Source organism: Siniperca chuatsi, linkage group LG3 (genome assembly GCF_020085105.1).
Source record: "Siniperca chuatsi isolate FFG_IHB_CAS linkage group LG3, ASM2008510v1, whole genome shotgun sequence".
In the NCBI taxonomy this organism is placed as follows: domain Eukaryota; kingdom Metazoa; phylum Chordata; class Actinopteri; order Centrarchiformes; family Sinipercidae; genus Siniperca; species Siniperca chuatsi.
Window position 1 is genome coordinate 20,901,092 of NC_058044.1, and position 21,240 is coordinate 20,922,331.

Sequence of the window (21,240 nt, forward strand, 5' to 3'; positions counted from 1 at the left end):
ATCCTGAACATGTGACCAAATGCTATTATGAAACTATGACATTTAACACACATTTAGTGGCTTATTGAATGGGTAGGCTACATCCTTAATTTGTCCAGTCAGTGTTTTCTGCAATTACAAAGGTTCCTGACCTCAAGTGGAAACATGTGACAGACTATACACACCTGTTTCAACATGAAATGTGAACCAGATGAGATGCATTTTATTGAGGAGTGGCAACAAAGAACCAAAGCCACTGAGCCTCTGTTGAAGGCTCTTCTTCTTTGGCAGAATACTCCCTTCAGTTTTTTAAGGCACAACAAATGGAGTTTGTGACTCAGTGGGGAAGCTAATTCAAAGGGGCAGAAACAAATGGGAAGAATTAGAGGAAATAAGATAGTCAGTGAGTTACTATAGCAATTGAAAGCTGGTTGCATGTTGTGAGGAATATAAAATATACATATAATATATATTGTGCATTTCAGGACACCATATGAATTTGATCATGAAACAGTTCAGTGTTTGATTTTAAGCAAACAATTTTACGAAACCCAACATCTGCAGAAGAATCACGGCGCCTTCAGGGTTGTATTTGGTTTGAACCATAAACTTATTCAAACTGTTACGCAAGCAGCATCTCCCAATGTCCTCCGCAAACCTGAAGAGAGCTGGAGTACGGAGTTGGGCGCCACGTGCCACGCGCCACGCGGTTAGTACTGGCTTGGAGAGCAGTGGTGCGCGAGCTACGCAGCCGCGGGTCCCGTCCGCCAGACAAGCTTGTCGCGAGCGCCAAACCCGAGACAACACAACACGAACCGACTGAACAGGGAGAAACAAGAGGAGAAAGAATAGAGGGAAAGGAACAACTGGGCTTTCCTCAACGAGTCTTCTTCGTGAAGGTAATAAATCATTTTTATCTGTGCGTTTTCTTATGTGCGTTGTGTGAAGACAATAAACGCACTGTTGATAGTTTAACAGATACAACGGAATGCTTTGTTTGTTGTTTTTCATACCGTTTGAATACTTGAATAATTGTAAAGTAGACACTTTCCTTACACTCATAATCAGGGTGAAAGCTCCTGCTAACCTATATTCATTCACTTTACCTACATTTCTATGTGAAGAGTGGAATTTACTTTTTATTTTTTCTGACACATCATCATTGTAGGCAAAACTGCACATTATAAGCTGCAGTTCGTTTGATCAAATTTAGGACTTTTTGAAGACAGTCAGGGGACACTAATTTAAGCTTTAACTGACTTCTAAAGATCTGTACTATAATTGTCGTCCTCTGCCTTCTGACGCACCTCTTCAACACAGAAACGCTGCATGAGTCCAAGTTTAGAGTCATACAAAGCAAAACTCGATTCCCTTTAAAATTGGGAAATGCTAATAGAGATATGATGCACTGTAGTTTGAAGAAAGAAAAAGTGGTGGGACAAAACTACTCGTTTTTCGGATTAGAGACAATGGACAGAGAGGAGAAACATTGAGCTGTAGTATAAAACAACAATCGTAAGACGGAAAGTACCACCCATATGAAAAGAACTAAAGTCAATTCCAGACTACGTTTACTTTGGATATTCCAGCGCCAATAAAGACGTGAGTTGAGATGACTTAGCTTCCACTACATTCTTGTTTACCAACACGCTCAATGGACTCAGTTTATTATTGACTGGCTGTTCAGCATGGGGACGTTTGTGACCGGTTCAGCACCGCGGACAGCAATTTGAGCGCGAGCCAAGGATTAGAAGGCAGGCGTGACAAACAGCTCAGTCTGACCACTTCACAGAGGATGTAACTTTAGCCAACAAATACATCCTCTGGCTCAATACTGATGTACTCAACCACTCACCGAGGATTACAATGATACATTAGTTTTAAATTATCTGAAAACTACAGACAAAATAGCGTGAATTCACAGGTGGAGGAACAGTAGACACCAGAGTGTGTAAATTGATGCTTTTATGAGATTTTGTGCTGCATACCTTGTATTCTGGTCAATAACTGAAAGTCCTATCACATTTTCTTTTCATTAACTACTGCAACACTATATCTGAAAGTCAACAAATCTTGAGATTCAATTGCAATTTCAATATCTCCTAATTACCAAAAATTCAGATTAAGCTGGAATATGTTTTCAGCAATAGGCAGCCCACAGGCCTGGCTGACATCCACACCTCAGTGCGCCAGCCAGACAAATGCTGTTATAGCACACATTTAGACAGGGATGGTGTGGGCTGCAGGGGATTATTTTTCTGCAATTGCAGAAGAAAAATGGTTTCTAGCCACTCTTCAATACAGGCTGCACTCTGACTACTCACACCTCTGGATGATGAACTACTTGTTGCAGTGAGACAGGCACTAATATAATAGGTTGTCCATGTTATCTGGACATAATGTAAAAGTTCAGGAAATTACTTAATGATGGAGAAATAGCACTTGTGTAACAATCTTTCAAAAATTACATTTGTACTATTGGCTACTAACTTTTTATAGATCATTAATTTTTCTTCTATGTAAAAGCCTGTTTATCCAGATAGTTTTCAAAGAAATTCAAAAAGGTTTAAAGAGATTCAGGATTAAATTGAAAGTCAGTTGACCTAAACCTTGCTGTTTTTGTTAGATGTTGTATTTGACTAATGCCATCATTTGCATTTATCAGGCATTGCTTTCATCTTTATGCAGAATCTTATCCATGTTGTCAAAAGCTAAACTGACTGACTCAACCACAGATTTAACCCCTGGCTGGCAGTCAGTGAATTTTTTTCATCTATGGTATGCAAGCCTTCATGCATCTTTACATAATGGGCCAATTTTCGAAGGTTCAAGGATCCACAGACAGTGTTACAATCACATCCATGTGTCCTATCATTAAAATCACGCAGTCTTCCTCCATTTTTCCTCCACCCTGTTCATTGTTTATCAATTTGTCACTCCTGCCAACAAGAAAACACAGCTGTAGGTCATCATTAATAGAAATTTCTGCTACATAAATACATATTTAGAAACATGTATATGCTCAATGTCCTCAATGTGTATTGGGCTGTTGTATTATTAAGTACTATGCATACTGTATTATTGTACTACCTATAGGTTAGGTTGGCGTTATGGCTAGTTAGTTAGCCAGCTATGACAAAAAACTTGTTTAATAACACAGAAATATTAGTTAATGTAAGAAAAGAAAAAAAGGTTTTGTTAGGTAACTGTAAATTCCTTTTGTTTCTGTTTAGGTTTATGTCATGATGTGAAGAGAATATTTATTTATTAAAAAGACAGAAAGACCCTTGTTTAGTCAGGAGTTTTGATATCTAGGAGCGCGGCTTAGCAACAGTAGTAGTGGGTACTGTTTTGTTTTCCTTTCTTAACCTTTTAGTACATTCACTCGCTATTCTTAGTGCATATAAGAGGCATGCTGCACAATAAAACAAATTTGTTAAGCACAGTAAATAAGCATTCCCCATAGCATCAGCCTACTCTCTTGGCTGCACCTTCCAGTGATCACTCACGCTGTAAGGAACATCCTGATGGGAATATCCTTAAAAAGTCAACACGGTGCTCTCTGGTGATCACAGCCGAGAGAGGTTGGAATTTCACACAGATGATTCTGGATGTGGACTAATGATGTAGAATAGCGTGTATGTAACTTACAATATATATACTTATGTAAAATTGACATCTTTCGGTTACATATAATTGCATTTTTATTTTTATTCATTTATCTCTAATGAATCCTCGTCTTTATTCTGTGTGTGTGTTTGAGTACCTACATGACTGCGTGTAATATGCCCTGTATATATTTTTTCCTATAATATTCAGTGATGTATTTGTGCCTCTATGTCTTTCTCCTGTTTTTCTCTGTATCTGCACTCCAGCATGTAAAATGTACCACCAAATGGGAAGCCTTGTTTTTGGACTCGCTCATCAGTCCATTCATGCTTGACTAATTCGAAGGCCTCTCTGTATAGTGTTGCCTGGCGACAGGGCCAAGTCAAGCACTTATAAATGAGAGACTTGTTCTCACAACAAACAGGGGAAAATGGACGTCATTGCTATTGCTGTGGGTCACTGTTTTTTGTGCCAGTCAATGGAGTGTCAACGCTTTTAGAGATCACAACTGTGCCATTCACTTGGCTTTTATTAGATTAAATAGACCCGTCTGTCATCTTTGTTACAAATATGTCTACATGGAATGAAGCAGTTCAAGACAATAAATTGTCCCTGATGTACACAAAGTTTCAGTAAAGCAAACAGGTCTTTGAAGGGTCTTTTGCAGTGAAGATATGTAATTTAAGGTCTTTGTTCGGCCTTTCACAGTTTATCTTTACTATTATTTATTTATGACCATCAGATAATAATAATAAACTTTATTTATGAAGCACTTATCAAAACAAAGTACAACATACTTCACAGAGAGAGAAATAAAATACCACAGTGAATGATGAAATACATGAAGGATGAAAATAAAATAAGAGATAATAACAATAAATTAAAAACCAGTAAAAATAGACAGACAGCTCAGACTTAAAGACAGACTTAAAAGAAGACACTGACTCAGACAACCTAATTTCTTCGGGTAGATTGTTCCGGAGCCTCGGGGCCCTGATGGCAAAAGCTCTGTCCCCCTCTGTTTTCATATATTTAGATATTAAATGCAGAGAACAGGCTGACTGACAAGCTCTTCGTACACTTTCTAAACATGATACTGTATGAAGGAATACACAGCTCAAAGCCAAAAGCATTTGCTAAAAGACATAAGGGAACTGCCTTTGGAACAGCATGAAAGGCTTGGGCTATATCCAGAGCTGCCCCATCCAATTAAGATGATCTGACATTATAGAAGAGAGATGTACTGCGTTTTGATGCAGGCTACTACTACAGTCTTAAGGGTGAGGGAAGCGAACACCTTCTAGATTAGGCCAGCTGGTTCAACTGTATATATGCAAATGTGTGTCAACATTTAACAGCCCATTTACTGACAAATTTGTAGCCTGAATCCCGTGATTTTAATGTGGAGAAGAGGTGAGAATATGACACAAAAATGTCTACTTCATTCTCTGTCTTGACAGCTCACACCACCACCACCTCTTGCCGCTGTTTGCCAGATGATGCGTTGTAAATTGTCTGGCCTACAGCAGGGATTTGGCTTAAAATACTGTCTACATCTTCTCATTTTTTGGTAAGCATGCCTCCAAGTGAGGGCTGAGGCATCTCCAGAATTAGACCACTGAGAAATCATTCTAGCTTGTTAGCTCCCTACTGGAGGCCAGCATAGCTCCAAGATAATGGCTGATGCTACGAGAGCATATGGAAACAAAATGTCTTCTGTGATATAACGTTAACGTTTGAATCACATAGTCGGGGTACCAGACGAAACAACAATGGCTACTATGTTCAGACTGGAAGAGTCCTTCGAAAGGAGGAACATAACTTTAGTAGCTAAATAGCTGCTCAAAGGTTTGACATACTCTTTCCAACTGCAAAAAAGGATTGCTCGGTTGTTGTGTGTTTTATTTGGACATGTAATAATATGTTTGTACATTTGACAAAACAAACACTTGCTCTAGTTAACTCATAATCAGTTAAAATATTTACCATGCAGGGCCTAGTGTAATATGCTAGAAGGGGACGTGTAGCTTCTGTTAAAACTGGGTATGGCAGGAACCCTTTATTATAGTTAGAACATTTTTTTAGTTTAAAAGTAGTTTCAAAGGGTTTTCCTGCTTCAAAAACATAAAATTCAAGCTTGACATAGTGTTAACAATATTAGTGGTGAAATGGCTCTTTAAGATTAGTTTTACAAGCCATGAGGCTTGTGTAGGTATTTTTATATAATGAACCGCAATACTTACTATTTATGCCCTTGTCGTAATTGTTTTCCTTAGAGTAAGTAACTGTATTATATGTAGGGTAGAATAGCAAGAAAACAGGTGGTACTTTTGTAACTCTGATTGATGTATGAAATAGTTTTAAAAAGTCACATTTGGATTCATAATGCCTTTTTGATGTTCACTGTGGCTTTGGAAATAATGGTTGTAAAATCACCTGTCTGTGCCATTTATTTTGTTCTAGCTTTGCTTTTAACACTGGAGGACATTTTGGACAGTCAAAATACAGAAAAATATAGCATTCTTTGTAATCCTGTTATGGCCAGTGACACACTCCCTCTGTAATACTCATGATACATTAAGTGAGGACAACAGAGAGTGGCTGACAGTTTGTGCTTTGGTGAAATGGGCTCTGATGTATGATGATGTTTTCATGTACAAGTGTGGTTTGTGTGATATACTCTATGGTGATGTAACTGTCACTTCATGTGACATTTGTGGGTCTGAGAGAGTATGCATGATGTGTGTGAATATGTGCATGTATACTGTGGGCATGAGTAGGGTTTTCCCTTTAGTATGTATGCTTAAACAGCACAAGCAGATCTCAGCAGGCCGATGATGGGGGCTGCCAGCTTCATCCAGCTGTGTTTGTGGCTTGATGACATATCTCCTCTCTCGTGCGCTGGACTGCTATTGTCCTAGCAACATCAACCAACAGCAACTAACTCCCACAGTGTTAGTTGCCTGTCCACATCAGAAGCAACAGAGAGACTGCACTCCACAGTCACGCTCAGTAAGCATGCCCAAAGAGATCCATGCTGTGACGCTGACAAACCCTCGACAGACATGAACAAATACACAAATTCAAATTAGGGTGTCAGTTGTTTTACAGGGACATTCAGTACTTTTTACCACACATATTCCTATTCAACTAATTCAGCTTAAATGGACAATATTTGAAAATGGTGGACAATATTTATTCAAAACAGTATTTGTAATTTTTTATTCTTTAAGCTAGATATCCAATTAAGTCAACACTGACAAAGGTGATGTAAAAAATCTCTGTTAAAATGATTGCCCCATCAGTTTGAAACAATTGCTTAACCATCAATGACAAAGAAAGATGGTCACTAAATTCAGAATCTTATGTAGCATTGCTGTCTTATATAGCAGGTATATCATAAAAGACTACTACTGTGTCTTATATCATAAAATGTGATTAGATTAGAAATCAAGTTGATCACGTTTGCCTAACTTCTACTACAAGTTGTCTTGTTAAGCCAATCATTTATTTTTTCTCTTATTTTCCCAGAAAAATGTACACATTATGGGTCAGCTATTTTCTTGCCCTGCCTTCATCTGACCAATCCATCAGGGTATGGTTTCCCTTGAGGTCTGCGTTTCAACAAAGTATTCTACAACAATTGAAAAGGGCTTCTGTGTTACTCTTTGTCTTTCCATTGGATTTCCAATTGTTCTTGGAAAATGTGGTATTTTTGGCGGTGAGCTGTTTAAATTAAGGTTAGGTGCATGTTAACAAAGTAGACAGAAGAGGAATGCCCTACTTTTGGTGATGTGGTGTGCATCTGCCTTACTTGATGCAGGCATGGCCTCTGGATCCTAGTGGCTTTGTTCAGTGTCACATTAATGGATGGAAATGTAAACATTATTTGTCACTTATAGTTAAATCCTTTAGAAAAATGTTTTTACATTTTGGACAATATAGATCTTCTGCAAAAATCTGTGAGAATATTTCTGTAATTTTAACTTGATTCATTTAAAAATGTAGTTTCTGAAATACATTTTAGGGTGACAGTAACAATTGCAAAGCTTATGCTTATGCTTATGTCTGTGGACTCTAGTCTAGTCACAGGTTCAAACGGGTTTTTAAAGGAAATGCTGATGTTTATGCAGGAGAGAGAGTGTTTTTTTGTATCCCTTTGCAGGCAAGGGGGTCACAAGGCTTTGTGTTGGTCACAGTGGCTTTGAACATAATGAGAAACATTTCTCAATAAAAATAAAAACCTTTTTTCTCAACTGAGATCAGTCACCATTTATAATCCTTTAGAGACCAGAACAATGAGTAGAATTATTCATTATTGACACTCTCTCTCTCTCTCTCTCTGTGTGTGTGTAGTCTGAAGTGTAGTTTCATCCTGAAGCTTCTGTACACACATGCCTGTTTTATGTCTGGCTTTGTAGAATGTTTTTATCCCTAATTTGTTTTACTGTCATTGATATCATTTTCTGCTCCCTGTCATATTACCAAGCAAAGCAAAATGAGGCAAGCCTAGTTCAGCCAAATCTAAGTTCAAACCTGTGGGAAACACTGTTTTGTCAAAAAATCCAAACCTTTGACCCACAACCTTCTGTCCATAAGTTGGTTGCACCCTCATTTCTAACAGATTACAGATGGCAGTTCTACTGTTAAGGGCTAGGGTTAATCAGAGGTAATTTATTAGTCACGTCAACATTGGCCTCCAGCATCACCTTTGATGAATTCAGGACGCACTTAAACATCAATTCCAACTTTGGTAACTAATAGGCCTTTTTCCCAATGAACATTTTGATTTCTCATAGCAAGAGAAGCACATGTGTATCTTCTAACATTAATGATGGCTCCAATACATTTTGGATTCCAAATAATCCATGCCAGTGAGCCAGCACACACAATAGCCTAAATGGAACGGAGCAATTATTAAAGTAATAATTACACATTCCTTTCTGCACAGAACAGGAAAACACTAGAAAATATTTTGGGAAATACTCTTCGCAGAAACTGCTGAACACTTTCGAAAATGTTTTAGAGAAATTCCCCCCAACACATGTCTGAAAGATGCAGGTGGTGAGGAGTTTGTTGAACGCACTGTTGCTGGGACAAGAAAATATGCTGCTAACCCTGATTATGTCTGCTGGAAGTTTGAGTTTCACCAAAACTGGAATACGCTTGGAATTTACTGAAAAAAAGCAGCAAAAACAAAATGTCCAAAAGTCGACTTCTGGCCTTAGTTAACACCTAATTAAGCAAAGCTAAGCTACCCAGGTGACTGTAACTCAGTACAGCCTGTACCCACTTCAAAGTAAAAGTCTCTTCGCTGGAAAGCTTTTATTGTGAAACAGCTACAGTGTCATTCAGTAGCTCCTCGTTATCGTGATGCATTGTGCTCAAAATAGACAGACTTCTTTAGTTTAAGATTATGGCACCCTGCGCTAGACTTAGATATACAGGAAAAATCTGGTTTTGATTTATTTCTCCCTGTCTTGGGAAAACCTCATAGTAGGTCTGTGCAGTGTCCTGTTTTTTGCAAATGATTGAGTTGGATATGTGTATTACTTTTATTTTTCAGGTGTCAGACTTTCTTGATTCCTTCTTTCTTTAACTCTGTGAATAGTGTTTGCCAAAACTGGCAACAACTGTTGTAGCAACCTGAGAATAGTGTGAATAGTGCCATGTTGGGTGGCAGCAAATACAAATTGGTATTTGTCTTTAATAAGTTAGAGAATGGCAGCTGTATGTCACAGCGACAAATTTAATCATGTCTGTATTTACAACCCATACAACAACTTTATTATCAACTTTTAAATTCAGATTCATATACATACTGATACTGCAGCGTTACATAAATATTTATGATGATCGGTGTGGCTATTTTAAGCGTAGTCACTATCATTACAATATCCTTGTCTATTTTTGTAGGTGCTTGAAGGGTACCACCAGCCTAAATAGCTCCTCTTTTTTTCTCTTTCAGTAATGATACCCTATTTATGGAAGCCCATATTTCAGTGCAATCAGCATTTCATTGTGTGCTTTATGTGCTGTACAACTAAAAACAGCCCTCTGGTCTTGCACAGTAACACAAAAAGGTCTATGAGTGGAAAGCATGCAGCTTAGCTTGATGCTAAATGACTGAAAATAGAGCCTTTACATTGACATTGTAAATGAATAGCCACTGATTGCACCACGGTCAAGAATAGCTGAGGTTTAATGATAATCCTGTCTCATTAATGCTGGTCCTTTGTGCTTTAGTGAACTCTGATTGCTTATGCATGCATCCCAACTGCTTCCAACCACCATCACTCTTTCTGGCATAACATGCCATCCTGTGGTTCAAAGACACTTATTTATAGCTAAAGATTTTAATAGTCACCTTAGTAATAGTAAAAAGTCATATTTACTCTTGCTGTGTAACTGTAGTATATATATATATATATATATGTATGTATGTATGTATATATATGTATATATACATATATATATATATATATACATAGCCGGAAACTAAAACATGTTTAGTACAAGTTTCTCCTCTTACTCTGCTGTAAACATGCAATTTGTTATGAAACATTAGTTTCTGCATCTTCTTAAAAACTTTATTTCGAACCATGAGCACCACACCTCATCCCTTCTTTCTATTGAGACACTGGTTCTGCACTGCAAGCTGGCAGATGTGTGGCGATCCCTTTGCTCTATTCCACTGAGGCTTTACATTTAGTCATGATACAAGAAGTTGATCCATGGGGAGAAATAAATGCCATGAATCTTATGAAAAGTTCAAAATCCTTTCACATATTCACTCAATCTTTCCAGTCCCCCAGTGGGTGCTCAATGTGGCAGCCCACTGAGAACTCATTATGTAAAATCAATTCCTTTCAACACGTATACCCTGCCAAGCTCCCTAGCGCTCCAGCTTCCGGCATATGTGGGCATCAGCTACCATACGAACACATCCATCGTTTTGTGTGATGAGCGCACACATTCATATGCTGACACATACTGTACACCATCTGCAATGCTGCTTCTGCATCACTAGATGTAAAAAGCGGAAGTGGACTTATATCAGATATTAGAGTTGTGCGTGATTATAGCAGAAAATGTAGGAAAAACAAAACAATTTTTTATAATCTTTTATAGTCTTGTAATTCTCTTTTAACTATTATCAGTGGTATGTTTTATACTGCAGTTGTTTGTTTTTTTTGGCTGGAGGCAGGAGGCAACATGAAGGCAGTCAAATGAAAAACCTTACATGTTCTCCCAAACATGCCCCACTAAGCCTTTGGCCCTGAACAATGGAGTGTTTCAAATTCTAATGAGAGATTTGGAGGGAGAGGGAATCTTTCCCAGATTTCTTTCTCAGCTAGGAAAGTCCTCTGTTAATGCTATCATATTCCCATTTATTACTTTCCATTAATTTCCAACTCATAGCTGACTGGAGTGATCTTATTTATATAGAGTTTGTACTGTAGGATCAGGGTTAGGATCAGTCTGCCTGCTAGTTTCTGTACTTTGCTGTACAGTTGTAACAGCTGTGGAAGTACTCCATTATAAACTTGAATTAGATGAAACAATAAACCCACCGACACACTGCCTACCTCCCCAAAGCTATTAATCACATAGTCATGCATTAATTATATTGATATTTAAACAACAACAACAACAAAAAATAATCTCCTGGTTTGAATAGATTAATTTGTTTACACAGCATCTTTACCTGTCACCATTGTGACAAGAACTTTCCAGAAATGTACATAGCATATACAAGTGGTGTCTTTAAAAAGAAAAAAAATCCAGCTATTTTAAAAAAAATGTCATTGTAGTTTTCTTATTCTTATTGCCTCAGGAGGGTTTTTATGATAACTTTACCTTGGTGGACTCGATGAAGATGTTTTTCTTTCTTTCCCTCTCCCAGCTCTCCTTTCTGCCGGCGGCGCACCCCTGCTGTTGAGGCTGTGGTATGAGCCTATGTGGCAGGAAGGCGCTGACTTTGCTGAGCAGCGTGTTCGCTGTTTGCGCCCTGGGCCTGTTGGGGATCGCCGTAAGCACCGACTACTGGCTCTACTTAGAGGAGGGCGTCATCCTTCCCCTCAACCAGAGCACAGAGATCCGCATGTCCCTCCACTCTGGCCTCTGGAGGGTTTGCTTCTTGGCTGGTGAGTTAGTATGAAGTCTGAAACATATAGATGAAGCACTTTTATCCCTCACTCCTCAAGGCAAGGTAAACCAGATGTATCTCATTTCAGTCAGGACTTCCATTTTATCCAGACAGTGTAGTCAGAGACAGAGTTTTGTGACCATTTGGGACTCATTTCATTATAATCAGTGGTAAATAATGATTATAATTCAGGTGAAGGAAAAATGGCAAGTAAAAGTAACATTTTAGATGTATAAGATTTATCTTTAGATATCCACGAAGTAAGCTCCACAATCAGCCTGACCATTTAGTTCCAAACAGAGGTTCCCAGTGAAGGATAAAATGCAAAATGAAGATTCACCAAAATTTCTTTGCACATAGCAGTTATTCACTAAGAAATGTATGCTAAGGAACTTCTGGCACAAACAAACTAACAAACTTCTGGCTAACATCATTGTTGATTAGTCAGCCATTCCGCATGAAACCATTGCATGCAAAATCTTAATGCTATCTTTCAAAGGATTATATGTGTTTTATACCGTAATACTGACAGTATTGTGAATTCAACAGCACCACTTTGATCTTTATAAAGAAGATATGGAAATATATTAAAGTGTACACATAGTTTAGATTAACAAGTCATTAACCTTGACAGGTGCAAAAAGGCTTAATATTTCTGACCAGCACAGTTAGAAACACTTTCCAATCTCTCAGCCTTGTTTGACTGAGCTCTGTCCTGACCACAGCTTTGGTGAATCTGGGCCTTAATGTCTAGTTTTCAATATAATGTGTACTGCAAATGCACATTCACCTGTGTTTCTTTCCTCTTACTTTCCTCCTCTTTGGTATAATATAGAAGACTAGTCTTTGCTGAGTGATTGAATACTTATATGAATATTCCAACTTTGACTTTACCTCTGTATGGCGATATGACCAGTATGTTTCCTTTCATATTTGATTTCCATGCTCTGCTTTAATTCTAGGGTGCATCCTTGAAAGTATCAAGTGTTTTTATTCCAGTTGAAAGATTGGCTTTGCTAGATGTCTTTCCTCATGACTTACCCAGTGGCTGACTTTTTTCTTTTCTTTTTCTTTTTTCTTTTATTCTGTGGCACCAGAGGCACCTTGGATTGATGCAGAAAACCCTCAATTCCTTTTTCTTTTTCCTTCTTTTTGACCTGCATCACTTTTCCACCACAGCACCACAGCAATGTGAAAAACAAGTATTACATAGAGTTACTCAAGAAAAGCTTCTGTATTTCCATAGTGCATGCTTAAACACCTTTTGGCCTTTTAAAACATTGTTCCTTCCCAGCTCCAACATCACAAAGGCATGCTTGGAGGTGTTGATTGGAAAAGAAACACTAACTGTTAGATTTTATTCTTTTCTTAGAGACACAACTCTCCAGACAAGTGTTGTCCCAGAGTAAACCAGGTATCAACTTTTGCTCTTACCCTTTGCTCCCTCTGGTAATGGCAACAGCTAACTGTATCAATATGCTGTTTTACTCTTGATGTGTACAACAGTAAATGTGCCACAACTGACCTGCTCTGTCCTGTTTCAGGGGTAATCATACAGTCATGGCAAATTGCATTTGTTGTAATTAGGTAGCAGATGTTTTCCTGTCATGTAACAGGCCGTTGCTACAGTGTAAATGGACTAATGGTCCAGTGTGTGTTTTAGGGGCAATTGAGTGGCCTTATTGCCCACTTAACTGTTCTGGTCTGAAACATTTACTGCACACTATCACAGTATGTTGTTACGCCAGAGAGTGTGAATGAGGTTGTGTGGTGTTTGGCTGCATGATGTTGGTTCGAATTCATCGGGTGTTTGGCTGTTAGCGTTCCAGCGTGAGTTCATGTTGAGGATCTCTACCCATACAGCCAGCACTTATAGTCATTGTGAGTGCTGTAAATCATGTTCAATATAGGGCACTGGACTGCTTATGCATTGTAAAGGGCAAGGCTTGTAGCAGGACTAGTTGTATGTTGTTCTATGGCATTGAGTAAATAAGTTGAACTCATCTTGGTTTTTATTTTTAACATTACCTACCATTCTTGGACATAGAAGAATTTCTTGCTTCTTGCTAATTTTCAAAAGCATAATTTCCTCTTCATACAATAACACTGTAAGCCTAGCTTTGCAGTAGCTAGACAGCATTATTAAAATCGCATTAGCATTTTTTTCCCATCTATTTCACCATAAATGTTTTTCATTGCAAGTCTGCAAAAGCAGTATTACTGGAGTCCCTCAAGAGTGACATAAAATGAGCTTATGTCTGCTATGTGAAAGCATAATCAACATTTTCTTTAATAGGGGAGAGATAATTGAAATGCTCGTGAGTTGTAATTGCCTGCATACCCTTTACATCTCTATTACACACTCTCTGTGGTGGCCAGCCTCCGCTATAAAACACTGTGGGAAACCTTGAATGCTTGCTGTAAGGAGTGCTTGTACCAGGAATCTCATAGGGGACACTAGCATGAGACCCTATGTCCTTATTTAACATATAATAGATTCCTGGGCAGGACCGGAACCAAACCCTCCTTATGCAACACATAACATGCATTGTGAAAGCTAATTACATATGCTGAACCACAAGATATCACCTAATCCAACACCTCATAGTGTGTGGGGTTAATGAAGTGTTGAGAAAGACGTCAGTTGCAAGAGTGTGCATTTGTGTGTCAGTGTGTTTTGGTGCCAGACTTTTGTACTGTATGTGTCAAAGTGATAAAGGGAAAGGTGCTAAAATCTAATGCTGGGTGTTCCTCGTACAAATACTGACAGCAGAAATTGTGTATTGTATGAAACAAGCTAGTGATTCCATGTTCTCTTGCGACTTCCTATGAGGTTGTTTTTAATGTGAAATTATAACACAGCTATTCACAAAGTTTACTCATGCCAGCACATGAAAATAAATCCTGTCTAGTTACTAAAAACTTGACATTTGTGATGTGCAATCATAACTTTTTGCCAGGATAGGTATGCAAAGGCTACAAGACGTCTATGTATTCTGCTAGCATACTGTACATGCTTCTGTGTTTGACTTTTTTTTGTCACAGTGGGTTAATTAATGGTTCAGTCAGTTGTGTAGAGTGCTGAACCCTGTTTCCACTCAAGATTTATATGAAATTTTATTGAACACATTGCTTTCCCTGTCCTTTGTTCCAGGGGAGGAGAAAGGCAGATGTTTTACCATAGAGTATGTGATGCCCACTAATGTCCAGATGACCTCTGAGTCCACTGTTAGTGTCCTGAGTAAGTAACTGTTCACACTCCACTATTATATGAGCAATACTTCAGTTTGGTGAAACTCTTCAGGCCCCCAGTGTTAAGTTTGAAATGAAACCTCACCTACTCTATCACGGGCCACTAGGGCCATTCAAGCTAACTCTTACTATCAAACTACAGTAAAGCAGGAACAAGCTGTAAAACTAGACTGTTTAAACAACACAACAAAATGACAAAAACTTTAGCTTCATTTAGGTGCTCATTCTCTGGGCTCTGAGCTCAGTCTGCCTGCTAGTTTCAGCCCAAGAGTTTGTTTGCTTTAACTAGTGGGTGGTTAACAGGATACAGTTAAGAGGATACAATATCACAGCAGAGAACAACATAAGCAATCCTAGAATTTACAGAAGAAATCAGGAGAGGGATCCCAGATTTAGCACACTAGCAGGTGTGACGAATGCGTAATCGCTCTGGGGGGCTGTATATATGGTATTTTGAAAATTAAGAGGTAGGTAAACAGCCTTTATGTGTGTTTACCCTCCACTACAGACCTGGGAATTAAGTTCCAGTCTACCATGTAGTCAAATTAATAAAATTGGCCATGTTCACAGATGGGATGCCAAATGAGGGGTCTTGTCATTGTTGTTGCACTAGACATCTAATGTTTGGTTGGGCACCTGCACAGTGGTGGGTGGACCTGGGGACATGGCCTGGACCTCATCACTGGCACTGGTGAAAGAAGTGTCTGGTAACACCGTGTGTCACTAAGGTAGCACGTGTCTGTCTGCAGCCTTTCCAGACCAATGGTACTATAGGGTTAGTGTTGTTTTTTTAAAGACTATTTTTTGGGCTTTTTGCCTTTATTTGATAGGAACAGCTGAAGACAGAAAATGTGGGAGAGAGAGAGGGGATGACATGCAGCAAAGGGCCGTGATTCGAACCCAGGCTGCTGCGGTAAGGACTCAGCTTTGTAAATGGTGTAGGCTGTAGGGTTAGTGTTGACAGGTCTGGCAAGTCGGGGTTAGGGTTAGGGTTAGAACACACTTCTGCACTATGCTGTCATGTGATTTGTGCTATTCCTGGCCCAATCTCCAAGGCCAGTCCACTCAGGATAAGAGCTGGGTGTGTATGAAAAATTTAAGGGTGCCATTTTCATTTTGTAGCGATCCCCTGCAGTATGAGCACGCATGGATACAAATAAGTAGTGGTAGTGTGCAGACAAGCAGTCGGATCTAGAAAGTGATGCTGTCAAGACAGCCACTCCAGATCTAATATCCATTGTGTCTTCAAACTAAAGTCCAAAGATGTCAAAGAAGTAAGACATAGTAAGACAAAGGTAAACTAGTCGATCATCTAGGTACATTTGCATGCCTCACAATCCTCTCTGAAGGTTGTCATAACACATTTTGGGAACTCACTAATTGAAGTATACAAGGTCAGTGGAAATGAATAAAATCCATCCATCCATGGCACTGGTGAAAGAAGTGAAGAAAATACAGGCAGTAAGGATTTACGTAGACAGTGATAATAAGAGTTAATCGGCTTTGTTCTAAAAACGAGATGAAGGTTCAAATCCAGAAAATAATACTGCTGAAAAATGCCGGGTGGTTGTGTCATAAATTAAATTATACTTTCAGACACACTGGTAAAATTAAGTTAACATACTGTATGCATTAGGTGTAACTGAATTTCAGACGGAGGGATGCAGAAATAGTAACTCAAATGCACACAGCATGAAAAGTTAATACAGCACCTGTCCAATCGCATCAGGTCACGTGGCTTTGATGTATTGATATATGATGTCAGAGTTCCTCTGTCTTATGAAGCAGATTGAACTTATTTTTGTTGTGGCTGCACCTGCCATTGGATCTTTTGTCATAATTTTTATTCAGAACTGAAGCTTTTCCTGAATTTGCTCATGTTTCAGACTCAACATGAATCTAATTCACTTTGTTTTTTCATTCTAACAATAATGTATGTGGTGTTGGATATCTACAGTAGATTGTAAAAGGCAAGTTTACCACACAATCCAAACTTTACCCAACTAATTAAATAACCAGTTCCATTGAGGTTATGGCCTTAGACATCTGGTGCATTAGCTGTAAGGGTAACATATAGTGTAATGGAGAACACAATGGGGCTCTGGAAAGAAGTATCACAGACTTGCTTTACTGGGAGGTAGTGTACCATTTGCTCACAGTAGGAAGTCCCAGCTCCATCTTAATATAAATAAGCAACCATGTCCTAAACCCATGAAATGCTGATTGGATGAGTAAGGCCAGCCTCAGTGGATAACCTCATGCTGCTGCTCTAAGGGGAAATCCTTCCATTAGTTTCAGAAGTCACTGAAGAAAATACACAAAAACAGAAAAAAGAAACCCACACTATTTGCATTAGGATAAAGTATTAACAACCACTGTATAATCAGCACATCTCAAATTAAATTCAGTGGAAGTACAGGTTTCTAATTCAGCTCTGAACAAACTGATGCATTTTTCTTGTCCTCTTCCAGAGATGATCCGTTCTGCCACACCCTTCCCTTTGGTCAGCCTCTTCTTCATGTTCATTGGTTTTGTACTCAGTAACATTGGCCACATCCGACCCCATCACACCATCCTGGCCTTTGTTTCTGGAATCTTCTTCATTCTGTCAGGTACTTGGTTTGGCTTTTACTCACAACATATCCAAATGAATAAATCAACAAACACTTACAAACGTGATGAGTACATTTGAGAAGGTGAACGTTTTTAATATACAAAGTTGTCATGTTACAGAGTTGGTTCAGGTTAATCTGTGTCACTCACAGCACTGTGAGACAGTGAGACAGTTATTGTTCTAGTAAAATCTGTGATCACTACATACATGGTGTGTAATATTTTATGGCAACAAGAGTGATGCCAATCATATACTATCAATATGTTTTTGTAAATTGACTCTCCTTTTCTATCCATAGTCATTAGAGTTTTATCTGTCTGTCTCTGTTTCTCTCTCTCTGCCTCTCTCAGGTCTCTCTCTGGTAGTTGGTCTGGTGTTGTACATCTCCAACATTAATGATGAAATGTTAAACAGAACCAAAACTAATGAGGCCTACTTCAGCTACAAGTATGGCTGGTCATTTGCCTTTGCTGCCATCTCCTTCCTGCTCACTGAGGTAACTTCACTACTACTAAGTGTGGATAATGTAACCTTGTATCTTGCATTGCTGGGATTCACAAGCATGCACCAAAATTAGTCCACTAAACCTTTCTTAACTAACCCAAAACCTGGGTCATGGGCCTGTTTCTGCTTGATACCTGGATGTATATCAACATGAGAAAGTTTTCTGAAGTTGGGCTAGAAGAATTTGCTTAATCGTTGTCTGTCAAGATGCCGTTAGTATTTCATTTGTGTGTTGTGATGTTGTCTGTGAAAGTTCATGCTTTCACAGTAATGTTAATGTACTTAATGATAGCACTGGCATCAATTTGCTTCTGCTAGTTTACATCTCTCAGCTGTTGTGTTCATGATTTACAGTACATTTTAGGCATTCAAAAGATGTTCTCATTTATGCTTAAAATAGTAGGTAAAGACACCAGTCTCTCTCATCCTAAAGTCATCTTTCTTTGTGTGAGAGCTGTAATCTGTCATTGTTCACAAAAAGAACAGAACATAAATGCATCATACATTAGGTGTTTGCATCTTTTAGCAATCCTTTCCTTCTGATATGAACAACTGTAAAGTTTTGTGTTGTGAGAAATAGTCCTCACAAAACATGATAATTTAGGGTTAATAAGTGATGATTCATATGTTTTTTCTGTTTCTTTTGTGGAGAATTGTTTCCTTTCAACCAAGCAGTGCACGTGCACGCTTGCATGAACACATTCAACTAAGCCATAATTCATGTGTTCACTTTAGGGGATTGATTTTTGCTGATGGTTATAGGGCAAAATCACTAAAAGTCAAATAAAAGCTGCAATCTGACAGTAATCTGCAATTATTTGTTTTATGCAATTCATGAAATAATTAATTCTAATGGTGGAAAATGCTGCTATGTGTCTAGTTTAGAGTGAACTGAATTTTACAAGTTTGTGAAAATAATGTATTTTATTATCTTTCCATTGACAAAACTGTAAGAGACACTGGCAAATAATGGTGACCATTAAAATTGTATGCCTAGTTTTAATTTGCCAGTTGTTTCTTATTTATTACACTGTTTTCATTAGCACCCCCAGAATGTTGCAGAATCTAGTAGAAAAAGTAAAACTGAACTATACAGGAAACAGAAGTACAGTTTAAAGATATTACCAAACAAGAGTAAACTCTGTGTCTCTTTGCCTCCACCCCCCACCCCAGACGGCAGGTGTCATGTCGGTGTACCTGTTCATGAAGCGCTACACAGCAGAGGAAATGTACCGGCCCCATCAGGGCTTCTACCGGCCTCGCCTCAGCAACTGCTCAGATTACTCCGGCCAGTTCCTCCATCCAGACGCCTTGGCCGGACGTGGTCGCAGTGCCTCCTCCATCTCCTCTGAGGCCTCCCTCCAGATGAACTCCTCCAACTACCCTGCTCTCCTCAAGTGTCCAGAGTATGAACAAATGTCCTCCTCACCTTGCTGAGGCAGACGATGAGTTGTTGTGTTAGCATTATAGAGGTCATTTTGATCTGCCTGGATTTTGACATAAAATTGTCCAATAATTTGACTTTATCCAGCTTGAATCACTCCCGTCTTCAAGTGTCCTGACTATGACCTGAGCCTCTCTACCCTCACTACTGCAGATTCTTTTAGTTACACCTTTTGGTTCTGTGGGGAGCAAAACTTACGTTGAAGGTTAGCCAGTTCACTTTATTCTCAGCTAACCTGTCTTGTTTCAAGTACAGCTGTTAGAAGATGAGAGAGGAAAGAGTTTGACCAGGTTGTACTTTTGTCTCCTTTTTCTCTAGTTTGTAGTGACAGGTGTCTAGTAACCTGCTGAAGTGACCAAGGGCGAAGTCATCTGAATGGAGTAACTTGAGTAGCTTCAACCTGCAGTGCCCATTATTTGCCTGTAGTACTGCCACAATTTCGTTATCTTTTTGACAGGATTACACGCTGCTAATCTGCAGACATGATGAGAATAAGGATTAGAACTGAATAAGCAACTATGTGCAATCGATACAGAGTCTGCAGGTTTTCAAAACCAAACACTACACCGTGTGCTTTCAGCCAGAAAGCGGAAACTAATCAGTGAAATCACCTCGGTGTAGAGGAAACTCGCTTAGAATAATAGCTCTTAGAGGGTGTCTCACAAAACATTTCCTCTATTTGATCATAAGATCATTGCTCAAATTGTGCAGACGTTTGGTTTATAAAGGTTAATTTGGTTAAAATAAAATTGTTTAAGCTCCCTTTTTCTACAAATTGTACATGTGCACCAGCTGTGTCAGTGTGCACAAGCAAGTATTACTCACATCCTTAGTTGTCACTTCTCAGTTGCAGTGTGCTGCACTTCATGTAGAAAATGGCTTTTTGTTGTATCATACTGTAGGTGTTCTCATGCCCATCACAACTGTTTCACGCGTTTATGTGAAGTCACATGCTAGAACTCAGCTTGAACGTTTTCACGTTCAAGTCTTGAGTTTATGAAACAGCTAATGAATGTGAATTTCAATCATTCAAATAGATGATTATAATTGACATGCCATTTTATAAACAAACTGTTTGACCAGGGTTACAGGCTGGGGGAGTTGGGTTTATGACAGATGGTATTTGACCTTCCACATAAACGTTCCTCTGAGTATTTTGACAAGGGTGATTTTTCAACAATTTGCAGATCACACTGACTTTCAGTTTACAGCCAGAAGTACTTATATTCCTACTTTAGGTCCATTGCATAGGAGGCATTCATTTTTATGTAGCCACAGGTGTTTCCCTAAACTTTTAAAACAGAAACTGAAGGGTGTATGCTTCACTTTGTGGAAGCTTGTTTTTTATTGGTCCCATTCAGCAGTTTTAGTATTGACACCAAAGGAAAGGTTTGTTTGAAAGGCTGCTAGTCCAGACAAATGGGATACATTCTTTTTAAGAGCCTAAATATGAATATATTAATGGTTATATAAACTTTGAGTGCATTATTGTATATTCTTGTAAAAACGTCTTGTCATAAAACCAAAAAACTTTGCTCTCATAAGCTATTATTAATAACAGTACAGTACTGCTTAACATTGGGGTTTCAAACTATACAGATGTAAATAAACCTTTTATATTCTCAGAGAACCTATGATTCCTGTATACAGTCTTCTTAGTTAGTCAAGGAAGACAAAAAGTATATTCAA

The 21,240-nt window shown here is 38.7% G+C and overlaps 1 protein-coding gene across 3 annotated transcripts; it reads left to right on the forward strand.

Moving 5' to 3' along the window:
* The first annotated feature begins 614 nt into the window (after positions 1-614).
* Positions 615-20,513, forward strand: LOC122873476 (voltage-dependent calcium channel gamma-5 subunit-like). 3 transcript variants are annotated; one of them, XR_006377459.1, is made up of 8 exons: positions 615-878; positions 11,495-11,735; positions 13,110-13,151; positions 14,892-14,978; positions 17,461-17,601; positions 17,954-18,099; positions 19,281-19,756; positions 19,870-20,513. XR_006377459.1 is itself a non-coding variant. In XM_044190217.1 (7 exons), the coding sequence occupies exons 2-7, from the start codon at positions 11,540-11,542 to the stop codon at positions 19,542-19,544; spliced, it is 876 nt and encodes a 291-aa protein (XP_044046152.1). In that variant the 5' UTR covers positions 615-878; positions 11,495-11,539; the 3' UTR covers positions 19,545-20,513. The 3 variants fall into 3 exon arrangements, 2 of the variants coding, with proteins under 2 accessions (XP_044046152.1, XP_044046153.1); XM_044190217.1 differs by having other exon boundaries at positions 19,281-20,513; XM_044190218.1 differs by lacking the exon at positions 13,110-13,151 and having other exon boundaries at positions 626-878; positions 19,281-20,513.
* The last annotated feature ends 727 nt before the right edge of the window (positions 20,514-21,240 follow it).

Excerpts from the sequence above, each read along its gene's own strand:
- LOC122873476 (XM_044190217.1), top strand. The coding sequence starts at position 11,540 with ATGAGCCTATGTGGCAGGAAGGCGCTGACTTTGCTGAGCAGCGTGTTC. Across the intron at positions 13,152-14,891 it reads GTTGTCCCAGAGTAAACCAG|GGGAGGAGAAAGGCAGATGT; the intron begins GTATCAACTTTT and ends CCTTTGTTCCAG. Across the intron at positions 14,979-17,460 it reads GTCCACTGTTAGTGTCCTGA|AGATGATCCGTTCTGCCACA; the intron begins GTAAGTAACTGT and ends GTCCTCTTCCAG.